General features: G+C 38.8%; 4 protein-coding genes across 4 annotated transcripts; 3 read left to right on the top strand and 1 right to left on the bottom strand.

Annotated features, from left to right (window-relative positions):
• Positions 1-9,627: 9,627 nt before the first annotated feature.
• LOC131345367 (putative gustatory receptor clone PTE03) lies at positions 9,628-10,569 on the bottom strand. Its single transcript, XM_058378220.1, has one exon. The coding sequence runs from the start codon at positions 10,567-10,569 to the stop codon at positions 9,628-9,630; it is 942 nt and encodes a 313-aa protein (XP_058234203.1).
• A 1,898-nt stretch (positions 10,570-12,467) lies between these two features.
• LOC131344996 (putative gustatory receptor clone PTE03) lies at positions 12,468-13,409 on the top strand. The gene has a single exon (XM_058377606.1). It carries the CDS (start codon positions 12,468-12,470, stop codon positions 13,407-13,409), a length of 942 nt encoding a protein of 313 aa, XP_058233589.1.
• A 3,182-nt stretch (positions 13,410-16,591) lies between these two features.
• LOC131344995 (olfactory receptor 6N2-like) lies at positions 16,592-17,545 on the top strand. The gene has a single exon (XM_058377605.1). The coding sequence runs from the start codon at positions 16,592-16,594 to the stop codon at positions 17,543-17,545; it is 954 nt and encodes a 317-aa protein (XP_058233588.1).
• Positions 17,546-23,794: 6,249 nt separating this feature from the next.
• LOC131345338 (olfactory receptor 6N2-like) lies at positions 23,795-24,745 on the top strand. The gene has a single exon (XM_058378180.1). The coding sequence runs from the start codon at positions 23,801-23,803 to the stop codon at positions 24,743-24,745; it is 945 nt and encodes a 314-aa protein (XP_058234163.1). The 5' UTR covers positions 23,795-23,800.
• Positions 24,746-27,211: the final 2,466 nt, after the last annotated feature.

Genomic DNA, 27,211 nt, shown 5'->3' with positions numbered 1-27,211 from the left:
GACTAGCCTATAGGGGAGGCCCTGATCCGCCACCAAACCACATCCGTAGCTCTACAAATGAGATGATCACATTCTTTGTTATCATCTCTCCATCCAATCCTGTCATTCTGGGACTTCCATGGTTACAACTCCATGACCCACTTATCTCCTTGAGGGAGGGAGACATCCTGAAGTGGTTGCCATATTGCCTTAAGAACTGTTTTCTATCTCACCCTCCACATCCATGCCGGTCCACCTCTATTGAGAACCCAATCGCTACTGCCGCTACTACACTCCCTATGGAATACCTTGACCTCGAAGAAGTGTTTAGCAAAGAGAGAGCCACCCAGCTACCACAGCACAAGCCTTGGGATTGCTCCATTGAGCTCCTCCCCAACACCATGCCTCCCAAGAGTAAAGTTTACCCCCTCTCCATACCTGAAAACCGAGCCATGGAGAAGTACCTCCAGGAAGCTCTCACTGCGGGCTACATCCGGCCTTCCACGTCTCCCGCTGCCTCAGGGTTCTTCTTTGTTGAAAAGAAGGATGGAGGCCTTAGACCCTGCATTGATTATCAGGGACTGAATGCTATCACGGTTTGCTACCCCTATTCACTGCCACTAGTGCCTGCAGCCCTCGAGCAACTTCAGGGAGCCACGATCTTCACAAAACTGGACCCGCGCAGCACCTACAATCTGATCCGAATTAGAGAGGGGGATGAATGGAAAACGGCTTTCCACACCACACATGGGCACTACGAATACCTGGTAATGCCATATGGTCTCACAAATGCCCCGGCCATGTTCCAGTCCCTAATCAATGAAGTATTCAGAGACATGCTGAACCGTTACATCATTGCCTACATTGACGATATCCTGATCTACTCCTCCAACCAGGAACAACACATCATGCATGTTCGAGCCATCCTCCATCGTCTAGCTGAACATCACTTGTACGTCAAGCTAGAAAAGTGTGAGTTTCACCGACCGTCCATGACTTTCCTGGGGTATGTCATATCACGGGGTGGGGTGGGGGGTGTATGGGGGGGTAGAGATGGATCAGAGCAAAGTGTCTGCAATCACAGCATGGCCAGAACCATCCACCATCAAAGACTTGAAACGGTTCCTGGGCTTTGCCAACTTCTACTGCCGGTACATACATAGTTACAGCACCATTGCGAGCCCTCTCACATCCATATTAAAAGGGAAGCAACAACACCTCAAGTGGACTGATCAAGCCAAGAAAGCTTTTCTTCTCCTGAAACAGAGCTTCACCTCTGCTCCCATCCTCTGTCATCCGAGACCTGACTTACCCTTCATTGTGGAAGTAGGCGCCGCAGTGGGATGGGGGCAGTCCTATCGCAACGCCAACCTAGTTCGGGGAAAATACGCCCTTGTGTGTTCTTTTCCAGGAAGCTCACACCTGCTGAGGTGAACTAAGATGTAGGAAATCTTGAACAATTGTCTATGAAGGCTTGCCTAGAAGAGTGGAGGCACTGGTTGGAAGGAGCCAACCATCCATTCTTGATTATCATGGATAATCTCAACCTAGCATACCTTAGAGAGGTAAACCCCCGCCAAGCCAGATGGGCACTGTTCTTCTCCCAGTTCAAGTTTTCAGTCATGTACCGGCCGGGGGTCAAAAAATGTGAAAGAGGACGCCCTCTCCAGACTCTACGACACCACAGACAAATCCGCTTACCCCAAGCCTATCCTCCCTCCATTGGTTCTCATAGCCCCTGTCCAGTGGAATATTCTAAGGGAGATAGAACAGGCCCAAAACTCAGAGACACCTCCGCCCAACTGCCATCTATCCAAAGTGTTTGTTCCCACTTCGCTACATACCAGAGTAATAGGATGGACTCATGAAAGCCCAAGAGCAGGTCACCCCGGTATCCAGAGAACAACCCAATTGCTATGGCAAAGGTTCTGGTGGCTGTCCCTACACCGGGATGTTGAAGAGTTCATCAGATCTTGCAATGTGTGTGCCCAGTCATGAACCAGCCACCAACTACCTGAGGGCCTCTTAGAACCGTTACCTATTCCCTGCGTCCCTGGCCTCACATTTCAATAGACTTCTTAACTGACCTTCCAGAGTCTCAAGGATACACTACTGTCATGGTCGTTATAGATCATTTTTCTAAGGGCTGTAAACTGATTCCCATGAAGGGACTCCCATCTTCCATGGAGACTGCTCAGGCTGTGTTTCAACATGTGTTCCGCAACTTCGGTCTACCTGAAGACATTGTGTCCAACCGAGGAACACAACTCATGTACCGTGTCTGGCTTGAGTTCTGCTGTCAGCTGGGTATCAATGTCAGCCTGAGTTCAGGTTACCACCCACAGTCCAATGGCTAAGTGGAATGCCTCAACCAGGAACTGGGGATATTTCTCTGTACCTACTGCAGCCAAGAACAAAAAAGGTGGAGTGAGTTCCTGCCCTGGGCCGAATATGCCCAGAACCCCCTACGTCATTCTTCTACTAGGCTGACTCCTTTTCAGTGGTGGGCTACCAACCACCACTATTCCCCTGGTCTGGAGAACCCTCATGTGTCCCTAGCATAGAGGACTGGCCTCGAAGGAGTCAGAAGGTCTGGGAAAGGGCTCATGTTAGACTACAACGTGCTGTGCGTAGGCAGGAAATCCAAGCGAACCACTGTCGATGCCCTCACCCTGCTTACCATGTGGGCCAAAGAGTATGGCTGTCAACCAAGAACCTGAAATTGAAGCTGCCATGTAAGAAGCTCAGTCCCAGATTCATCGGCCCATTCAAAATCGTTTGGCAGATTAATCCAGTCTCCTACCATCTCGAGTTACCTCCAGCTTACCTTGCTCCACCCCTGTGAATCTTGAACCACCCCCATATACCATCATACCATCTTGGGGGGGGGGGGAGTTCTGTCACTGTGCACGCAGGGCCAGACCACCAGAGGGAGCCCTTGCCTGAATATTGACTGTTTGCATCTTGTTTCCGGTTTCTAGGGCTTTTAAGCAGCCAAACACAAAGTATTGTCTCCTAGTGTTATGTGCCAAGCTTTACTATTTACCTGCTCTGACTTTCTATGCGTATGATCCTTGCATGTTTGCCGGTTTCTACGAGTTTCGGTTTCTGTTTTGGTTTTGTCACCTAGTGTTTTCTTTTCCGGTTTTGACCAGCTGCCTGCCTTCCTGTTTACGATTCTGCCTGCTGTTTCTAATAAATCTGCATATGGATTCTGACACTCATGCCTCCAGCGAGTAATTTGGTTAATTTTTTATCTTTTTGTCTTCACTCTGCATTGTTAAGCATAGCAAATTTGGTACTTACACATTTACTACTTTATAGAATATTTATTTAATATTTGAATATTTGGCCTACTGATATGCAGCAGAATATTTAAAACCAAAATAATCAATTCTTTTAGTTTTATACATGGTAATAAAGCAGATTGTGTTTACACTTCCACACTGATGAGCCTGAATATACACACTGAGCACCATATATTTACACCTGCTCCACAGACACACACTGTGCTCTGCATACACATTGCACTCCACCTACACACTGTACTGCAAATACACACTGCACTCCAAATACACTCCACATACACTATATTGCCAAAAGTTTTCGCTCACCCATCCAAATAATCAGAATCAGGTGTTCCAATCACTTCCATGGCCACAGGTGTATAAAATCAAGCACCTAAGCATGCAGACTGTTTTTACAAACATTTGTGAAAGAATGGGTCGCTCTCAGGAGCTCAGTGAATTCCAGCGTGGAACTGTGATAGGATGCCACCTGTGCAACAAATCCAGTCGTGAAATTTCCTCACTCCTAAATATTCCACAGTCAACTGTCAGCTGTATTATAAGAACGTGGAAGTGTTTGGGAACGACAGCAACTCAGCCACGAAGTGGTAGGCCACGTAAACTGACGGAGCGGGGTCAGCGGATGCTGAGGCGCATAGTGCGAAGAGGTCGCCAACTTTCTGCAGAGTCAATCGCTACAGACCTCCAAACTTCATGTGGCCTTCAGATTAGCTCAAGAACAGTGCGCAGAGAGCTTCATGGAATGGGTTTCCATGGCCGAGCAGCTGCATCCAAGCCATACATCACCAAGTGCAATGCAAAGCGTCGGATGCAGTGGTGTAAAGCACGCCGCCACTGGACTCTAGAGCAGTGGAGACGCGTTCTCTGGAGGGACGAATCGCGCTTCTCCATCTGGCAATCTGATGGACGAGTCTGGGTTTGGCGGTTGCCAGGAGAACGGTACTTGTCTGACTGCATTGTGCCAAGTGTAAAGTTTGGTGGAGGGGGGATTATGGTGTGGGGTTGTTTTTCAGGAGCTGGGCTTGGCCCCTTAGTTCCAGTGAAAGGAACTCTGAATGCTTCAGCATACCAAGACATTTTGGACAATTCCATGCTCCCAACTTTGTGGGAACAGTTTGGAGCTGGCCCCTTCCTCTTCCAACATGACTGTGCACCAGTGACCAAAGCAAGGTCCATAAAGACATGGATGACAGAGTCTGGTGTGGATGAACTTGACTGGCCTGCACAGAGTCCTGACCTCAACCCGATAGAACACCTTTGGGATGAATTAGAGCGGAGACTGAGAGCCAGACCTTCTCGTCCAACATCAGTGTGTGACCTCACAAATGCGCTTCTGGAAGAATGGTCAAAAATTCCCATAAACACACTCCTAAACCTTGTGGACAGCCTTCCCAGAAGAGTTGAAGCTGTTATAGCTGCAAAGGGTGGACCGACGTCATATTGAACCCTATGGATTAGGAATGGGATGTCACTTAAGTTCATATGCGAGTCAAGGCAGGTGAGCGAATACTTTTGGCAATATAGTGTACACACTGCAAATACACTCCAAACACACACTGCACTCCACATACACTCTGCATACACACTGCACTTGAAATACACTCCAAAAACACACTGCACTCCAAATATGCTCCGCATACACACTGCACTCCAAATAAACTCAGCATACACACTGCACTCCAAATAAACTCAGCATACACACTGCACTACAAATACACTCCAAATACACACTGCACTCCAAATATACTCCAAACATACACTGCATTCCAAATATGCTCCACATACAAACTGCATTCCAAAAACACTCCAAATACACACTGCACTCCAAATATACTCTGCATTCACACTGTACTCCATATACACACTGCACTCGGCAAACACACTGCACTCCAATACAAACTGCACTCCAATACAAACTGCACTCCAATACAAACTGCACTCCATATGCACATTAGATAAAAAAAAAAAAAAAACTTCATTTTTTGACAGATGAATATTTTTATTTAGTGTGTGCACCATTGTGATGTTAAAATAAAAATATTATTTATTTTCTTCAGAACATCACAGTCAGAAAACTCCCAGAAATTTCCTGGAACACACTGTAGCCTATACACATGGAAGTCATGGAACTTCACAGTCCAAGGCGCACACACACACACACACACACACACCTTAGTGAGCTCACATGTCCCTGATCATTACCCGCACTACTAGACTCACACACAATATCACTACAGTGTATACTCTGTTTGTGCATACATTTGATACATAACCAAGCCTTTATATTACTGTATTTTGCTTTATATTACTCAGTTTTTGGACCCATGTCTTTTGCCTAGCCTTTGTACATATCCTGATCCTGTTTTTGTTTGTGATTTTGTTCATTAAAATTTGTATTTGTATCAGCCTTCTGGCATTGTTATGATTTATAATGTTTTTTCATACATTAGCCACATGATAACCAGCAGGATAAAGAGGACTTTATTAGCCTCATTATCCCACCTCAGTATTAGAACTGTCTCTAAAGTGGTTATTTGTTGTTATTCCTCATAAGTGTGCTAAATGACAGATAAACATGTTTGTTCGAGACTTGGGCAGTCGTCCAGCGTCAGGCTAGTCTCATGGGGAGTTTGGGGCAAATCCCCTGAGCTCTTATTACAGAACATTAATGCAGTGCTCATAATTAAACCCCATTAGAGTTCATGTGTCTAGCACTGCTGGACTGGTCCCACCATCTCTCAGGGTACAAGACTCTTCTCTGCTCTGACACAGAGGTGGTGGAAAGAACTTCCCATCAATGTCAAAACAGCTGAGTCACTGAATGGTATTCTTAGTCTGTAACCAAGAAACCAGTATCAATGTATTCAACTGGTACAGACTTCAAAGCACTTTTGTATGTTGAGCTGAAAAAAGTCTGAGTTCTAATAAAAAATTCTAATACCTATCACAGTTGGTAGCATTAAATAGGAGGCTAGGAAGGGGATGTGGTATCTTAGTGGTTTAGGTGTTTGCACTACTGATTAGAAGGTTTTGAGTTTGAATCCCAGGTCCAACAAGTTGCTTCTCCTGGGCCCCTGAGCAAGGCCCATAACCCTACATTGCTAAGTTGTATAAAATGAGATAAATTGTAAGTTGCTCTGGATAAGAGCAAATACCAAAAAATGTTAGCATGCACTGTCTATGTCTAATCCTTTACATATTCTTCAATCTTTTTTATGTTAGTTTTAAGGAAGCATTACAAGGAGAAAGAAAGACAACGACCAAAGTAGAAAACAAACAAAAAACAAAATAATAGAGTGGCATAACAAAATAATAAAGTCTATTATCAGTGCACAGTCTACATGACAAAACGACAGTTTAATTCAAGGTGAATTCTGAGGATGAGAATCTCCAGTCTATCAGTCTAAACATATTGCTTAGGGTCTTAAGCTTAATCTTGTAGTTTTGTGAAGTTATATGATTTGGGAATGATACCAAAATCAGAGGACAAGGAGAGATTGATCTCCCTAAGAAACCATAAGCAGTCACAGAAATGATGGCCCAGAAACGTCCAAGATTTATGCAGGACCAAAACATGTGTCCATGTGAGCCTGAGGTAAATTTACACCGATCACAGACAGGATCTATATGAGTAAAGTGCTTAGACAAGTCCACCAAACAGCCATGGCTTTTTGCTGGGCCGGGGCTCTTTACCACCTTGAAGATCTAAAATAGCATTGTGAACCTCATCACATGAATCACAGACATTTACACCGCACGCTGCATCCGCAAAGCCAACAGCATTGTGGCTGACCCCACACACCCCTCACACACACTCTTACACACCCCACACACCCCTCACACACACTCTTCACCCTCCTGTCATCTGGAAAGAGGTACCGGAGCATTCGGGCCTCACAACCAGACTGTGTAACAGTTTCTTTCCTCAAGCCATTAGGCTCCTCAACACCCGGGACTGAACTGTTCTACAGTCTCACACACACTCTCACTCAGGACTGAACTGTTCTACACTCTCTCTCACACACACACACACACACACACTCTCACTCAGGACTGAACTGTTCTACACTCTCACACACACACACACACACACACTCTCACTCAGGACTGAACTGTTCTACACTCTCACACACACACACACACACACACACACACACTCTCACTCAGGACTGAACTGTATACTAACTCTCTGTCTCTCACACACAGATACACACACTCTCTCTTGACTGTGTGGACACACACACACACACACATAATTTATACTGTTCATTACTTACTGCACTACCTCTACCTGTCATCCGCTGCTATAGTTATATTTATGTTTATTCTATTTGCACTACCTCAACCGCTGCTGTGTATTTTTGCACAATATTTTTTTTTTTTTTACATCATTTCACTTTATCTATTTTATTTCACTTACATTCCAGTACACATGTTCTTTTCTTTCTTTTCGGTGCTAAGTGTCCTGTGTTCTTTTGTGTTGTCTTTATTGTATTGTATTGTATTGTATTGTATTGTCTTTTTTGCACTGTCTTGTCTATGCTCTGTTTGCACCTAGCTGCACACTGTGCACTTTACGTGACTAAGACACACTTCTGTCCTAGCTCTGTGGTGTTGTTTGTTGTTTAGTATTGAACTTGTTGTTGTATGTTTCTGTAGCACCAGGTCCTGGAGAAACGTTGTTTCATTTCACTATGTACTGCGTCAGATATATGTGGTTGAAATAACAATAAAGCTTCTTCTTGAATCTTCTTGAATCTTGAAATAGGGCTGTCCAGAAATAATACATCATCAGTACTGAGACGGGGTAGAGAAAAAAAAATGCAGAAATCTTCAAAATCAGGAGTTTGTTCAGAAGAATAGAGTGATTGGTAAAATGCAGTTTCATAGCTGAAATAATATAGATAGTGGAGGATTGTCTAAGCTAAAATGAGCTCTAGATTTAATCATCTCCTCAGTGGCAGCATGCTGGGTGACAGGTTATTTAAATATTGTCTTTCTATCTGAGAGATATGATCTATCAAATCCAGTAAAGATGTGTGTTATATCTGGGATAACTTTCATACTAATAAAGAAGTCTACCTGAAAAAAGACATTCCAGATAAAGTCCTCACTGGTTAGTAGGCAAAGATTCAGCATCCAAAGTATGTGATGTATGAAACTACACTCAAACCTCAGGCCTAAAGTAATTGAAGAATGAGGTGAAATAACAAATGCATTATAAGAGTGCTGAACAAGAGTTAAGAGCTTGTTATCAATTACAAAGTAATCAATACTGGAGAAAGACTGATGGACATGAGAGAACAAAGAATGGCCACCAGAAACCACCAAACATTATTCAGAAACCACCAAACATCTGTGATGGCATAATCATTTAGAAAAGAATTTGTTATTTTCGCTGACTTATTTCTCTCTGTCATGGTGGGGGATTCAGACAAAGATTGAAATTACTCTTAATTTTAGAAAAATTACCTAGCCTGTTAAATAGAATAGTGTGGTCAGTGGTGTCAAAAGCCACAGTAGTTCAGAAGGCTATGCTATGCTATGCTAATTTGTCATGGTCTGACTTTTGACTGGGCCATAACATCTAATTATCTAAATTCACTCATAATAGTCTGATAACTAACAAATACCTGTTTACTTTCCTAAATTCAAATATATATAACCAGATTCATAATTGATTTATTGATTGATGTATAAATGAAAGTAACAGAAAACCGGGATTATGTAATACTTGTTTTAGTAAATATTTATCCTTTCATCATACATTTATGGCTATATGTAAATACGTACAATTAAAAAAATTAAAAGTTGCTGACTGCATACACCAGACTGCACTAAAAATATTATATTATTAATAAGTGAATATACATTTGGATTAACTTTAAAATGCTGCCGCCATTTTTCCTTAATGTGGTATAATGCTTTTAAAGGCCAGTGGTGGTTCAAGTGGTTAAGGCTTTGGCTGAATCTGTGCATGAAACTAAAATAATAAATCTGTTCTACAATAATTATAGAATTTCATACTTATTTTTCATAGATTTTTGAAAATGCAAAGATGGAATTTAAATAAGAAATCAGTAAGTAACTAAACCCAACATGTATAACGTATAATTTTTTAATCTGCGGTTGTAAGTGCTTCCCATTCACAATTAAATTATGCATGAGTACAAAGAAAATATTTGTTCCATTATTATCTGTTAAATGTTCAGCATTACAGTTAATGTAAGGAAGGTTTCCCTTTTTCTGCTTTTTTCATTGCAGTAACGCATAAATGCCAGTCTACTACCAGTCTACTACCACTACTACTACTAATACTAATAATAATAACATTTTACATCTAAAAAAAACCTCCAGTCCTCTTTTTCCATACAATCAACCTCCTGATGCTTTTTAAAATCTCCTGCAGTTTTAATCCATATATTATGGGATTGAATAAAGGAGGAATAAGTAAATATTCAACTGACAGGATTATGGCAATAATGTGAGGAATTTGATTTGATTCTAGTCTGTTGTTTATAATTTCAAAACAAATGTTGACATAGAAATTGATGAAAATGAAAAGATGTGGTAAACAGGTCTGTAAGGCTTTTCTTCTAAAATCTTTAGAATTCTTCAAACACACAGAGAGTATCCTGATGTACGAGTAGATTATAAATGTCACTGGAGGAAACACAGCAATGCTGAAAACAAAAAGTCCATAGGAGTTGATTGCAGATATTTCTTTACAACTTAATTTAAGAATTGAGTAACTATCACAATATATTCTGTTCAGTTTGAATTTACAAAGCTGAAGATGATATACTAATATCAACGCTACACCAAGTTCACAACAAGGCAAAAACCATGATAAAAATATGAGTTTTCTGACAGTGGACATTTTTACAAGAGTTGCATAATGTAATGGTTTACAGATGGACACATATCTGTCATAGGCCATAGCTGATAACAATGCAAACTCTGATGAAGCATACCAATAAACAAATAAAGCCTGAAATAAACACCCATGGTAAGAAGTGATTTGTTTTTCAGACAGTAAATCAATGAGCAGTTTAGGATAAAGAGCCGTCACTCCAAAGAGAGCGTTACAAAGCAAAGCAGCAATGAAAATGTACATGGGCTCATGGAGGTGTTTGTTCATGAATATTACAAAAATGACAACAGTATTAAATACTATGGTCGATATGTACGCAGTAAGAGTAATTAAAAAATAAACATATCTGTAGTTCTCCAAATCCACGTGTCCATCTAGTATTAAATATGAAACATTGGTGACTTCCATAAATTTTTAAATAAATAAAAATAAATAAAATAAAATAAAATTACCCTTCATAATTTAGATGAATATATTTTACAACTGTGGTGAGAAAAAGCTCAGATCACAGAGCACATTTATACTATTTTGTCTGGACTCAAATTCCTTAGTGACTTTCTGACTGTCACTAATATAAAAGTCCCACTATCCTTCCTGACTAATAATGATAATAGTAATAATAATAATATATTTTTTATTATTTGTTTTATTAATTTATATTATAATTTAATTTATAATTTATATTATTGTTTTTTATAATATTATATTAATAATATATTGTTATTATTATTATTATTATTATTATTACAGCAAGAAGGTCCTGGGTTTGAACAGGCAGGGACCTTTCTGTGTGGAGTTTGCATGTTCTCCCCGTGCCTGCATGGGGGTTCTCCGAAAACATATTTTGAGGTCACCCTAGAATCTATTGTAACACACATTTCTCTTTGAATAATAATTTACATATCCCAGCTTTCAGCACCAAATGGGGATCAAAGCAAATGTTTATCAGGAACTTTGAACCAGCTCACAGTTGGTGGTCGACTTTTAGGATTTCAATGTTTTCTTTAAGAGTATCACCTCAAGGCTTTTGTATTGTCACATCTTCAAGGCCTGCCCACTCAAAGCCTTTAAAACTGTAACACAAGTTTCTTTTCACTGGACTTGGTGACTACAGTACCACCGCAGTGTGTTCTGATCTACAATAAAACATTCCTGCTGAACGCTACTTCCAAGTCCCCTGGTCTGCTTCGGTGATTTCACAACAGATGGTGTCGTGACCTGGATAGAGCTGCTTACTTGAAATCACTCCAGACTGAACTTCTTCAACTCAGCTATGATTTGGTGAGTGTCACTCTATCAAAGAACCACTACAGAACAGTATTTAATTTATCCTCTTCTTTGCCAGGGAAGTCTTAAACACAGCTGTAGGGTGTTTTAACAAACAGGTTTATCCTCTCTTTCGGCAAAACAATTAACAATATTAGACAAGCTGATAAAATGCTAAGTTTATGAATTGTGAGAGCTATTTAGAACTCTCAAAGCGTATTTTTCACCCTAGAATGTATTGTAACACACATTTCTCTTTGAATAATCATTTACATATCCCAGCTTTCACCACCAAATGGGGAATGAAGCAAATGGTTATCAGGAACTTTGAACCAGCTCACAGTTGGTGGGCGACTCCAAGGATTTTTTCTTTAAAAGTATCACCTCAAGGCTTTTGTATTGTCACACCTTCAAGGCCTGCCCACTGAAGGCCTTTAAAACTGTAATGCAAGTTTCTTTTCACTGGACTTGGTGACTACAGTACCACAGCAGTGTGTTCTGATCAAAAAACATTGGAACTCGGCTGCAGAAAAATGGGGTGCGGGAGGCAGTTTGTTTCAGAAGGACTGGAGAGTAAATTAATGAGTGTCTGCAGGCAACAGTGCAGCATGGTGGAGGTTCTTTGCAGGTTTTCAGCTGCATTTCTGCAAATGGTGTTGGAGATTTGGTCAGGATAAATGATGTCCTCAGTGCTAAGAAACACAGGTAGATACCTATCCATCATGTAATACCATCAGGAAGGTGTCTGTTTGGCCCCAAATAATGTGGCCTATCAAATACGTATATTCTACTGGATTAATTTTTTTTTTTAAAAAAGGGGCGGAGTTTAGCAGTGTGACAGTCAGTCATTGAACCACTAAGAACCATTCATGCAAATAAGAATGTATAAAAGTACATGAATCTGTTTTATTAATCACAGTAAGTCACACTGTATTTACAGCACATTTTTAGTTCAAAGTTACCTGAATAATATAAACTCATTGGTGTGACCTGCTGTTAAATGCATTTTTAGTGATTGATGGATTTCCTAAAGGCTGTTCATGGATACTAATGCTACATATTTAAATTTGGTTGGACATGTAGAATTGGATAAGTACAAATATGTTTATTTTTCACTCAGCCTAATTGTCTACTTATTAATTATTTGCTGTAATGTTCTGGTCATTTTTGTCATATGCACAAACAAACATCTGCATGAGCCCATGTATATATTTGTTGCTGCTTTACTCTTGAATGCTCTTCTTGGAGTGGCTGGTTTTTACCCCAAACTGCTGATGGATTTTTTATCTGAAAGTCAAATAGTCTCTTTTAATGCCTGTGTCTTTCAGGCCTATTGGCTTTACACTTATGGCATGTCAGAGTTCAACCTATTATCAGCTATGGCTTATGATCGATATGTGTCTATCTGTAAACCATTACAATATACAACTCTTGTTAAAATGTCCACTGTGAAAAAACTCTTATTTTTTTGTTGGTTTGTGCCTTGCTGTGAAAATACTATGGGAATTATTTTAATCTATCAGCTTAAGATGTGTAGGTTTAAACTAAACAGAGTTTATTGCAATAATTTTGCAATTGTTAAACTGAGTTGTGGAGACATTTCTGCAAACAATTCTTATGGACTTTTCCTTTTAAGCATTACTGTTTTTCCTCCATTGTTTTTTGTGTTTTTCTCATATGTTAAAATACTTTCTGTATGTTTAAGGAACTCTAAAGATTTCAGAAGAAAAGCTCTACAGACCTGTTTACCACATCTTTTAATTTTCACGAGTTTTACTGTGACTTCATGTTTTGAAGTTATAAACAGTAGATTAGAAGGAAAAATGCCACACATTATTACCATGATCATGTCAGTGGAAAATCTGGTTATTCCTCCTCTGTTAAATCCCATTATATATGGACTGAAACTGAAGGAAATTTTTAATCGGATTAAGGGATGTTTTGGGAAAAGAACACATATCTTTTTAAGCTATTCTATTTAGAGTGCTTTAATTCATCATCAATCATCAAGAAAGTTTTTTTAACAAATTGTTGACCATTGATGAACAACTTTAGTTTTATTCGACTGCTCTTTGGATATATTCTCTGTTTGCATTAATAAACTGAATGGAAACACTATGGGTTTCCAATATGTTCTGTGTTCTTTAAATGATTGTCCAACTGTTCTGTGACAGAATTTAACATAAATGTCAGTATACTTTGGTCTATAATATCATATGGATTCCTGCTGTTCTGATCCCTGCAGTTTATTACAACAGTTAAAATGAGTAATAAATCTATATCAGTGAAAACAAAAGCCTGATTATAGTGAAGTCTGAAGTCTTGAAGTCTGTATATTAGTACAGTATTACTTTTTAGTAATACATTTTTACTAAACTAATGCATGTTTTTTAAAATTATACATTTTATACCACATTTATAGTGAATTTTTGTACATGTTCTTCATTATTTCACTTACAGTTGGTCTAATACAAAAATGAAGCAGAATACCACAATGCCACACACTGATATTATTTTTCAGTTCCTAATTTGTCAGTTTAGCCTTTGTTATACTAACCTAACTTTCTTTGCCCTATTTTATCAACACCAGAACCAGTAGCACTACCCCTAACAACAACAACAGCAACAACAACGACAATCCTATTACTACTACTACATTTACATTTGCGACATTTTGGCAGATGCCTTAATACAGAGCGACTTACATTTTTCTCATTTATACAACTGAGTAGTTGAGTGTTAAGGGCCTTACTCAGGGACCCAGCAGTGGCAGCTGGGCAGTGGTGGGATTTAAACTCACAACCTTTTGATAATTACTACTGCTAATAAATAAATAAATAAACAATAGGATTATGCTATTTCTCTTAGAAAAGGCATCACAAAATGAAGGGCTTCATTTATCAACATTTTACACAAAAGGTCTTTCTAGAGAAGCTCCCATAAGAAGTACAGCATCTGGATCTATCAGGCAAACACTAGCTGGAAAGCTTGCTAATGTTCTCTTTGATATGAGAGAAATGACTCATACTCTATTTCCTTTCAGCACACTTACTACTGCTTATGTCTATAGTATACAGTTTTACAAAATTTACCAGGCATCAATGCAGTGTTTATAACATAGCGGTAATATGAAAAAACCGTCTGGTGCAAGTACTTACTCTAATGTTTCACAGTACCATCTGGGGCTGGTTGATACACCTAATGGAACATCCAGACAGCAAGACATTTCAGTGTTGGAAAAGCATAAACTAGTTTTTGCATCATGTAACAACGTTATAAGAAATGACTCAGAGCAAATACAAAATGTTACCTCTTCATACATACTTGAACATTACCACCATCTATGTACACATTACAGTTCTCAGTTTTAATTAAACTAGTGTTGCAGGTGATGTCAAACATGGAGTGCTGCTCCCCCTCCACCACCTGGAACAACATGGCTCCCAACCTTATGTCTGTGTCATTTGTCTCAAAAGGGAGAGAGGTCCACCACAGAGTGCAGACTTTACCTGAGCTGGCAAGATTCTGACCACTGGATGGGTGCTCCCTTTTTAGGCAACAAAAACCTCCTTTCCAGTCTTTGCAGTCTTTCCAACCGTTTGACCAGCCCATCCGTGTATGTTAAACGCCGGTGTGAATCAATTTAATTCTCAGCAATTTGTAAAGCTTGTATAGTGTTTGTGACATGAAAGATGGGCCCTGATCAGTCAGTGTCTTTTTCGGGATCCTGACTCAGGAGATAGCATGGACGAGTGCTTCTGCAACATTACATGCAGAGATGTTGAGGAGAGGCACTGCTTCCAGGTGTCATGCTTAGTCCACCAGAATTAACACAAAAAGCAATGCCCTCATGCCATTTGATCTAATGGCCTTATGAGGTCCAATTCTTTTGAGACCAATCCACAAACACTTCTTTTGCTAATGACTGAAACCCTGGTCAGTCTGAATTAGTGGATAGGTGAGATGAGTAGTAACCACTCCCCCAAATGCATATCCCAATGCCTCCCAATGAACCAAGCATTGGTGAATTGAGGTTTTGTTATATTCTGAATCTATCCTGACATCATCATGTGGCACTGGTCCTGGAAGTGCCCAGGCTCCACTCAACACCAGTATGCCAGCCCAGATTTTACTACAACACCAACTGCCCTGGATTCACCCACCTCAGTGAGAGAGAAAATATGATCTGGTAGCTCAGCGTTTAAGGCATTGGACTACTGATTGGATGGTTGTGAGTTTGAACCCTAGGCTGCTGCTGCTGGCCCCTTGAGCCTGGCCCTTAATGCTCAGTTGTATAAAAAATGAGATAAAAATGTTAGTCGCCATTATGATAATGGCATCTGCCCAATGCAGTAAATGTAAGAGAGGGATGGGAGTTGGGCTTTGGTGGGGTCAGCCCCTATTACCATTGCTCTTTGCAAATACGCTCCCTGAGCCTGCCTTGTCTTGATTCATTTTCCTCCTGCATCCATGCCCATGGACTGCAGCACCCTGCTGCCACCAGCAACCAACCAGACCTACACAATAACTTCCCCATTTCCCCTCCTTTTCCGGATTTTGTTGCAAGCAAATCCATCACTGCTTAGCTAGCTTTCATGGTTTTAAGCCCAGGATCTGTAATGAAGTTGGGTTTAACTAGCAGAATAAGCAGGTGATTTTGGATCTTAGGAACAAAGTATTGAACTCAGATTCCACTGAGGCCAGATTAACACTTGATGCAGATAATTAACAGAAAAAATGTGTATGTGAATTCCTGTACCCACTACTATAGTATTTAGTCAAAAATTAAACATTAAAATTAAAAGCCAAAAAGCCCAAATCCAGCATTGTGTACAGTAACAGCATAAAAGTTTATTTCACTACCTAGGGTAAGAGTCTTCTAAAAGAGTGTCTTTGTCAATGTCTCTCTTGCATACGCATGTCAAAAATCATATTCATGTGTGTGAGCTAATATGTGCTAATAATGTCCCATGTGGCTTCTCATAAACTGGAAAGCTGAGAGGGTATAATAACAAGCCTGTTTTCTCAACCAGTAACAATGCTACATGCACCAAGCATTTCTGCTAAAAAAAAGCCTGAATAATTAATAATGTGTCTCTATTGTTGAGAATATTATATCAACGCATTTATTTTTAGACTCTGTTGAATTACTGCATAGACAGTCATGAATAATTCTTCTGATGTTATATATTTAACTCTGGAAGGCCATGTGGAGCTGGAGAAATACAGATATGTTTATTTTGTAATGGTTCTCACAATTTACCTCTTGATTATTTCCTTTAATAGTCTTGTCATTTTTGTCATATTCACAAACAAATGTCTCCATGAGCCTATGTACATTTTCATTGTTGCTTTGCTCTGTAATGCTCTCTTTGGAACAACTGCTCTTTATCCTAAACTTCTGACTGATATTTTGTCTGAAATTCAAGTTGTTTCTTTTGAATCCTGTATATTTCAGTCATTTTGCATATACACATATGGTGCATCAGAGTTCACCCTGTTATCAGCTATGGCCTATGACAGATATGTGTCCATCTGTAAACCATTACATTATTCAACACTTGTGAAAATGTCCACTGTTAAAAAGCTTTTATTTTGCTGTTGGTTTCTTCCTTCCTGTGAAATCGGCATTTGTGCAATTTTAACATATCAACGTAAGCTTTGTAAATTCAAATTAAATAGAATATACTGTAATAATAGTTCAATGATTAGGCTGGGTTGTGGAGACTTTACTGTAAGTAATTCATTCGGATTGTTTGTTTTAAGCATTGCTGTGTTTCCTCCATTGATGTTTGTCCTTTTCTCATATATGAGAATCCTTTCAGTCTGTCTAAAGAATCCAAAGGATTTCAGAAAAAAAGCTCTACAAACCTGCTTCCCACATATTTTAATTTTCATTATTTTCTCAGTCACAACATGTTTTGAAATTATAAACACTAGATTAGAAGAAAATATGCCTCACATTTTCAGTATGATCATGTCATTGGAAAATCTGGTTATTCCCCCTCTATTAAATCCCATTATATATGGACTGAAACTGAAGGATATTCTGAGTAGAATTAAGAAAATGGTGTGCAAAAGTAAGACACATGTATGCCAGAAAGTTATTGAACACTAACTTTCTACATGAGCAGTACATTTCTGTCCTTTAATAAATGTTTTCCAATTAGTAATTCCAAACATTGCTTTAGAACACAATATGTTGCACTCTATGTGTTTAACACCAATATTTTAATATGGAATTCCTGCTGGTTTATTTACTGATTCTATGATTTTCCTGTAATCAGTAATGCTGCATGTTACAGACAGGTCCCTCTGAAAGTACTGGAACAGCAAGGCCTCTCCTGTTGTTTTTGCTTTATAGTAAAAACATTTGGATTTGAGATCAAAAGATATGAGACAATCATAATTTCATTTCCTGATATTAACATCTAGATTTGTTAACCCACTTAGAACATTGCGCTTTTTCTTTGAACCCATCCATTTTTCAGTTGTTCAGAAATGTTGACGTGATTGAAGGTGTTTCTTGTTTCACACGTGTGCCCTATGGCACTAAATATTTGGTTCTTTTTGGTACTCTTGGTCTACCTTGGGTTTTGCTTGTCAAGACTGCATTTTGGTTGAAAATAAAAAAGTCAACATGAAGATCAGAGAGCTGTGAATAAGTAAAAAAAAAAGAGAAAAAATCCATCACCATGCAAAATCAAGCATTAGACATAGCCAGATGAACAATTTGGAATTTAATGAAAAGCTAAAAAAACAACGTTTCCTCTTCCAGGTCGAGAGACTATACTGCTTAATTTTAGAGTATATAAACTTTGTAAAGTTTTGCCAATGTTTGTATAGCCATGTTTATAGAATCACATCTATTTTAATTTTTGTGTAAACTTAGCCAAACATTAGCCAAATACTTTACAAATAAATACTTTACTGTAAACACATCAGTATACTTTACTGTGCTGAAGAAGTGCCTTCTGTAGGATCCTTGGTAGTGATTTTAAAGATTATAGAATTAACCTAGTTTCTTTATTAAACTTAGTTGCCTTGATACCTTAGGTACCTTAAATTATCATCATGGTTCAGAATTTGTTTATATTCTAGTTTCAGCAGTAAAATGTCCTGTTACACAGATGCGACAAATTACTCAATTTACTAAATATGTTTTTGTGAATAAATGGCATGGTTATGAATTTTAATTTTAATACAAAATACATACAAAAATACTTTTATTAAATAAAAATACTACTACTAGTAATAATAATAATAATAATAATAATAATAATAATTATTATTATTATTATTATTATTATAAAAAGACTCTTATTAAAAGTTTTTATATTCATACAAAACATTTTACATATTATGTATAAATAGTCTGAAAACACAAGGCATTAAAAATTCCCCATACATCAAGTTCCCAAAAGCCAGTTTCCTGATCCATAATGTTATGATAAAGGACAGATAAACATGTTTGTTAGAGACACAGGACTGTCATCCAGCATGGGAATCTTCAGTCCATTAATCTCTTTGGGAGATGGCAATTTCCCCAGACCTTTTATTACAGCACATAAACACAGCACTCATAATTAAACCCCTTCAGAATTAATGCTTTGAATATGTTTATAATATGACTGAGTCAGTGTAACTGTGAAAAAAGTAGTTGAGACCTTCAAAGTTTTAAACAGAAATGAAACAAAGCATGTTCAGTCAAATTATTTTATAAGTTTGAATATTAACAGTTTTAAGGTGAAACTAAAATTATAGATTATTTTATCACTGTTATATTTTATTTTGATATTTACGTATTTACTACTTTTTTCTATTATGATCAATCTTGCCATACAGTATATGGCTAAACATTTGAATGATATCTTGACCCCTGCAAACACTGCAAGAGTTGTCACAATCCATACTAGATTTAGACAGGCATAAAATCAAGATACATGGGCTCACCAGAGAGCAGAATGATCAGCTGAATGCACTTTCCTCACTGAGCTCCTTATTGTGAAGGCAATCTGCCTGCACACAATGTACATTGTCCTTAACCATTACATGATCTCAAGCATACCTAATATTTTGTCTATTTCTGCTGATCTACAAATGCTACTCCTGAGCTCCCAGTGTTCCAGATAGATTCATTTTCTCCAGAACTGCCTGATCCATCCTGATACTCTATTTCTGGTTGGAGTCACAACACTTGGTGGGCCTCACCTGGAGATATATTGAACTTCTATGGATAGAAGCACTTGGAGACCATGGTTGTGGTTTTGAACTTGAAAGTCAATCATTGAACATTTGATGTCTTTGGCAGGAAGCAATCAGTTTCAAATCTATAATGAATTCAGAAATTATGCTGATTTATATGTGCAAAAGCTCTTGATTACACAACTCCACTTGACTACATACAGCTGTAGAAAGTACATTATTTATAATCCCACTCTTCTTTGTCACCCAGATCAGAGGATGGGCTCCCTTTTGAGTCTAATTCATCACAAGGTTTTTTCCTCATATCTTCACAGGGAGTTTTTCCTTGTCACCATTGCCTCATGCCTGTTCATTGAGAATTAAAATGAATTGTGAAATTTTTATATTTTTCTGAATTTTTATATTTCCTTAAAGCAATTTGAATTGAATGTTGAAACTAATGACATACGCCTTCATCAGTCAGAGGTTACTATGAGTAATATTATAGAAGTGTGTAAATTAGCAAAGACAAGGCAGTGCTGTAATATGTAAAAGCAGGTTATGATCACTGGAATGCTGGATGTCCAGGTGGTGCTCTAAAAGACACAATGGTTCATTTGGCACAAAGTGCCAGTTGGGAAGACAGGAGGGAAGAATCAGGTGTTGAAAGAGTGTGGGGTCGACTGGTCAATCTGCCACTAGATGGCCGCAATGATGCAAATGTCAATAAATGAAATTGTGAAGTTAAAGAGTGCAAAGAATAGGGACCAGTGCACCTATCTGGAAGTCCAGTGTTTAGCATCTCTCAGGAACGCCAGGTTTTTATGGGAAGTGAATATCATAAAAAAGTCTATGGTCCTTTCCAGCCAGTGTCTCCATTTTTCATGAGTCTACATTGCCAGCTTGACTGCCAGTAGCTGATGTAATAGTTGTATTCTGCCTGAAAAGTCAAAGTCAAAGAAGCTTTATTGTCATTTCAACCATATATAACTGATGCAGTACACAGTGAAATGAAACAACGTTCCTCCTGGACCAGAGGTGCTACACAGAACAAAACAAAGTATAGGTGACACGGGCAAACACAGAACTAAACTATACTTAAGGTGCAATTCTTTAAAAAACTAAACATACATCATAAGTGCACAGAATGACAAGACAGTGCAGACAAACAAGACACATCGTGCAAACTTCGTGCAAAAAGGACAGTGTTTGACAGTGTTAGCCAGTGAGGAAACAGGGTAGGGAGAGTGAATAATAGCAGCAGAATGTTATCTTAGTTAATAATAGTAGCAGCAGAGATTATTTTAGTAATGACAGATACAAACATACAAATATTTAAAGTGACGTGTGCATGTAAACAAGATCAATGTAAAGTGACATGTGCATGTAAACATGATCAATTTTGTGTGTTTGAATCCATGTCCAACTCAGTTCAGTTCAGTGTGTGTGTGTGTGTGTGCGCACATGTGGCATAAGGGTGAAGAGTGTGTGAGAGGTGTGTGGGATCATCCACAATGCTGTCCAAATTTGCTTTGTGGAAGCAAATTGTGGAGTAAATGTCCATAATAGAGGGAAGAGAGACTCCGATGATCTTCTCAGCTGTCCTCACTATCCACTGCAGGGCCTTGCGATCCGACACCATGCAATTCCCAAACCAGATAGTGACACAGTCACTTATACAATTATTCCAGCACATGGACACTGTAATGATAAACACTGGATCACCTCAATATATGCCATATACACAAACATCCCTTCATGTTCATGTCTGCATTATGTGTATATATGTGTGTATACCACTTTGTTTAGTATATTATATATATATATATATATATATATATATATATATATATATATATATATATATATATATATATATATATATATAAAAAATTTTCATATTTTTATTTATATTATATTTTATTTACAACTATATTTTCATATTTTTATTTACAGTATCTATAGTATATTTTATTTTTACTTTATTTTCTATTTTTATACTTTTAAGATACTCTAGTTTTATTGTTATCTTTATTTTTATGGATCTCTTTTTTTCACATACTTTTTATAAATGTTTACATGCCGGACAGTCGTACAAAACATTTCACTGCATGTCGTACTGTGTATGTAAATGTATGTGACAAATAAAATTTGAATTTGAATTTGATTTGCAGTTGTTCAGGATGCTCTCGATGGTCCCTCTGTAGAAGGTGGTCAGGATGGGAGGTAGACTTCGCAGGAAGTAGAGATGCTGCTGGGGTTTCTTGGTGATGGAGCTGGTGTTGAGTGACCAGGTGAGGTCCTCTGCTAGGTGAACACCAAGGAATTTGGTGCTCTTGATGATCTCCACGTTGGACCCGTTGGTGTTCAGTGGAAAATTGTCACTCCTGAAGTCAACGACCATCTCTTTCTTTTTTTCCACGTTCAGAGACAGGTTGCTGACTTTACACCAGGCTGTTAGTTGTTGCACCTCCTCTCTGTACGCTGACTCGTCGTTCTTGCTGATGAGACGCACCACAGTCGTAACCTGAGATAACTTGCAGGAAAATAAGGCCACAGGTTGCATCTTGGGTTTCTCCCCAATGTGCTGTGTGATGATGGCCCTCACACAGGTCTCAGAGTCATATATCTCCACAATTAAGGGCTTGGAGGAGTGCTTGATCATGTGAGCTCCTGTGTAAGCTTTCTTAATCTGGGCCATGGCTTGGTTAGCAATGGGGTTAAACCCAGATGGTAGTGACTGCTGTGCAGCAAAAACATTAGAGAGAGTGTGACAGAGCTAAATCCTTGGATGAAAGGTTAGTATACTTCAGAAATTGCTACAGCTCCTTGACTGTGCATGGGGTTGGCCAGTCTACCATCCCTGTAACCTTAGCCTGATACATGGTGACCAAATCTAATGACCAGAAGAATGAGATGGTACTTTGGTGAAATTTACATTTCTTCACTTTACATACAGTTGGTATTCAAAGAGGCAGCAGAGAGCTTTACTAATGTGTGGGACATGGGCCTCATATGATGGGGAGTATAGCAGGATATTTTCTATGTAGGCCACCACAAATCTTCCCAGCATATCTCTCAACATGTCATTAATGAGGCACTAAAACAAGGGGTGCTAGCAGCACAATAGTGCAGTTGTAGGACCAATGGGGGAGTTCACTTGAGTGGAACCGTGGAGGATGCGTCTTGTTCTGGGCACTCCATCTAAGTGGGGATGGCAGTAGCTTGGGCCATTATAATACAGAAGTGCTGACTATGGGTCATTGCACTTTAGTCACGATAGGCCCAGAATGACAGGATGCTTGGTGGAATAGGTGAAGAAGGTGGGTTTAAGTTGGCATAGAGATGTTGCCACAACCACTGGGACCCCGGTTGATGGCCTGGATGTTCTGAAGTTGAAGCAGCGAGTCTGTGGGGATGCCTAGGTGTCATCCACTCATCAATGAAGCACTGTAAGAGCTTACCAGTGGTGTTAATCTTGGGAATGGAGCCCTCTGATTGCGGTGATGTACAGTTCTGCAGTAGGTGGTCAGTGGAGATGGTTAAATCAATCAGAGAGTTTAGAGGTAAGGTGTTTGTCCCTGCATGTGAGCTGAATGAGCACAGCTGGCTTGAGGCATTGGAAAAACATGACTTTAAGAGCTGCCTCGTTCCATCAACTGAAATGCATTGTCCACTACTTGCTATCATCCCTAATTTAGACCTGTTTCTTGGTTTTTGAGGATGGTTTATCCTTATATATTCCTACTTACCAGTTCTGAACTATACTATGGACTATGATTATGATTTGGGGATTTGTCCTTATATACAACATGCTGTGTATATGCAGCACAGCATATAACAACATAAAGTAGTATTCAATTGTGATTCAAGTTGGAATCACTCTGCAATTTAAGAGAACATTAACATTTATAAAAAGCAAACTTATTTAAAACACAGACGTTATCGATAGGCCAGAGTTATGATGGTGACTGTCAGGAAGGAGGTGGGATATGTCTTCTAGTTGCTCTCAGTAAATCACTAAGGAAAATGAGTCATGAGATTTATAAATATCTCTGATGTTGATGTAGATGAGAGAGGATAAATGTTCATGAAGTTGATTTCTTCAGCACAGATGCATTTTATCTTCATCTTTGCTATGCTCTCTGACTGACTACCACAAAATCACATGGGTTAACTGATTAAAGTAATGGATTATTCTATAAATGCTACATATTTTACATTGGAGGGACATGTGGATTTAGAACATTACAAATATGTTTATTTTATATTTACTCTCATCATCTATATAATGATTATCTGCTTTAATACTGCTATAATTTTAATCATACAAACAAACAAACACCTCCATGAGCCCATGTACATTTTCATTGCTGCTTTGCTTTGCAATGCTCTCTTTGGTGCAACTGCTTTTTATCCTAAACTGCTCACTGATTTACTGTCTGAAAAACAAATTGTCTATTATGAAGGGTGCTTAGTTCAGGCATTTTGCATATACACATATGGTGAGTCAGAGTTCACCCTGTTATCAGCTATGGCCTATGACAGATATGTGTCCATCTGTAAACCATTACATTATGCAACTATTATAAAAACATCCACTGTCAGAAAACTAATATTTTTATCATGGTTTTTACCATGCTGTGAAGTTGGTATATCTGTTATTTTAACATCCCGACTTCAGCTGTGTAAATATAAATTAAATAGAATATATTGTGACAATTTCTCAATTGTTAAATTAAGCTGTGGTGAAATATCTATGAATAACTCTTGGGGACTTTTTATTTTCAGCATTGCTGTGTTTCCTCCAGTGATCTTCATAATCTACTCGTACATTAGGATACTTGCTGTCTGTTTAAATAATTCTAAAGATTTCAGAAAAAAAGCTCTACAGACCTGTTTACCACATCTTTTCATTTTCATAAATTTTTCTGTCAATGCATGCTTTGAAATTATAAACAACAGACTGGAGTCAAAGCAAATTCCACACATTATTGCCATGATCCTCTCAGTTATACCTTTTGTTATTCCTCCTCTAATTAATCCGATAATATATGGATTAAAACTGCAGGAGATTTTTAATTGTTTTAGGAGATTGATGTCTAGCAAAAAAAGGTCACACATTTCCTTTTAAATGTTTTTGAGATAAGATTGATACTATTTTATTTCCAATTTGACTGTAGTTGAAATTGTTAAATATTCTATATTGAATTTAATATTAAAAATAATTATATAATTATATATAATTATATAATTAATAATTATATATCAACTATATGATACAAAAATATAAGAAAATAATATAATTTGTTATCTTAACCACTATGGAGGTCATCTTTATTTATTAATTATTTGTTTAATTTTTTTTAAAGGCATAAATTGCACCTCATGCTAATTCAATTCAATTTTATTTGTATAGCACTTTTTTTTTTACAATGAACACTGTCTCAAAGCAGCTTTACAGAACATAAGAAACAAAAAAACATTGTGCAAAAAGTCCTAGATGTTAGACAAAATCATCCCTACTCAGCAAGTTTGAGGCGATTGTGAATGAATTATGTGTATGCCAGGCTAAAATGAAATGTCTTTAATCTACTTTTAAACTGGGAGACTGTATCTGAGCCCTGAACACTGGAAGGCTATTCCAAAGCTTAGGACCTAAATATGAAAACAACCCCCTTTTGTTGACTTTGATATTCTGGGAACTACTAGAAGTCTGGAGTTTTGTGATCTTAAGGAGCGTAGTGGATTGTAGCGTGTAAGAAGACTGGTTAGATACATGGGAGCTAAACCATTTAGAGCCTTGTATGTAAGTAGTGCTAGTTTGTAATTAATTCTAAACTTAACAGGTAGCCAGTGCAAGGATGATAATATTGGGGTTATATGATCATATTGTCACAGGTAAAATTATGATCATGCTTAATGTAACGTCTGGGACCCGACGCCCGTGGTGTGTGTGCGCACACCAGCACATGGTGTAATGAGACCCATGCGCAGGATTCAGCGAAGCACTGCTTTTATTACATTTAAGACACGACATAGGGAAACAAACGTAACACTAGACATGGCGTGGTTAACTAAACTAAACTAAAAGAAAACAAAACCTAGACCTTAGCTTGGACATGGAACCTAGCAAACAAAACCCCAACAGAAACCACGGTACAGATAACAATCATGGACAAGGACACAAACACAAGGATCCCTATTTATAGGGGTAGACATTAGGGCTAATGGGATACAGGTGACACAATCAGGATAGGAACAATAGGAAGGGCGTAACAAAAGACACACAAAGAAGCAGGCTTCCAAGGTTCACCTGCCAGCGCCCTCTCTGGGCCTGGCAGGGAACTGTCCAGCTGTTCCTGACACTTAAGCTTACTAATACTAAAAAAAGCATACACTGGAATTATTAAAGGCTATGTGTTATGTATATCATTCTTTATATGATTTGTGTTTGTTTAATTTTTGATATATATATTAAATATAATCATATATTATTCATATATTCTTTGTTGTCTTTGGTCATGTACAACATATAAATCTATAACTGCTGTTTAAAAGTTTGAGGTGAAAAGTGTAGAGGCATCAAAAAAAAAGTAAAGACAGATTTTGATCAATTCATGGGCATTGAGAGGTTTGTCTTTAAAATCAACAGCTTGTGTTCTTGATCCATTGCCTACAAATTAAAAACAAAAATACATCATCATCATCATCATCATCATCTCCCGCTTATCCGTAAGCCGGGTCACGGGGGCAGCAGTCTAAGCAGGGATGCCCAGACTTCCCTCTCCCTAGCCACTTCCTCCAGCTCTTCCGGGAGAATTCCAAGGTGTTCCCAAGTCAGCCGAGATATAGCCCCTCCAGCATGTCCTGGGTCTTTCCCGGGGTCTCTTCCCGGTGGGGTATGCCCGGAACACCTCCCCTGGGAGACGTCCAGGAGGCATCTGAAACAGATGCCCAAGCCACCTCAACTGGCCCTTTTCGGTGTGGAGGAGCAGCGGCTCTACTCTAAGCTTCGCTTATCGGCTCAGCTCCTTCTTTACCACAACAGACCAGTATATAGACCGCATTGCTGCTGCCGCTGCACCAATCTGTCTGTCAATCTCACGCTCCATCCTTCCCTCACTTGTAAACAAAACCCTGAGATACTTAAACTCCTCCACTTGAGGGAGGAGCACCCCTCCACCCTGAGAGGGACAAACCAACTTTTTCTGGTCGAGAACCATGGCCGTGGATTTGGAGGTGCTGATCCTTATCCCAGCTGCTTTGCACTCGGCTGTGAACTGCCCCACCGCACGCTGTAAGTCCTGGCTCGCCAACAGGACAACATCATCTGCAAAAAGCAGAGATGAAATCCTATGGTGCCCAAACCTTCAGACTCCCTCCACCACCTGGCTGTGCCTAGAAATTCTGTCCATAAAAATAATGAACAGAACCGGTGAGCCCTGCCAGAGTCCAACGTGCACTGGGAACAGATCTGACTTGCAGCCGACAATGTGAACCAAGCTCCTGCTCCGGTCATACAGAGACCGAAAAGCCCTTAACAGAGGGCCACAGACCCCATACTCCCAGAGCATCTCCCACAGAATGCCACGAGGGA

Source organism: Hemibagrus wyckioides, linkage group LG24, assembly GCF_019097595.1.
Source record: "Hemibagrus wyckioides isolate EC202008001 linkage group LG24, SWU_Hwy_1.0, whole genome shotgun sequence".
Taxonomy (NCBI): domain Eukaryota; kingdom Metazoa; phylum Chordata; class Actinopteri; order Siluriformes; family Bagridae; genus Hemibagrus; species Hemibagrus wyckioides.
Note: the sequence above shows the minus strand (reverse complement) of the source record. Positions and strands in the feature narration are given on the sequence as shown.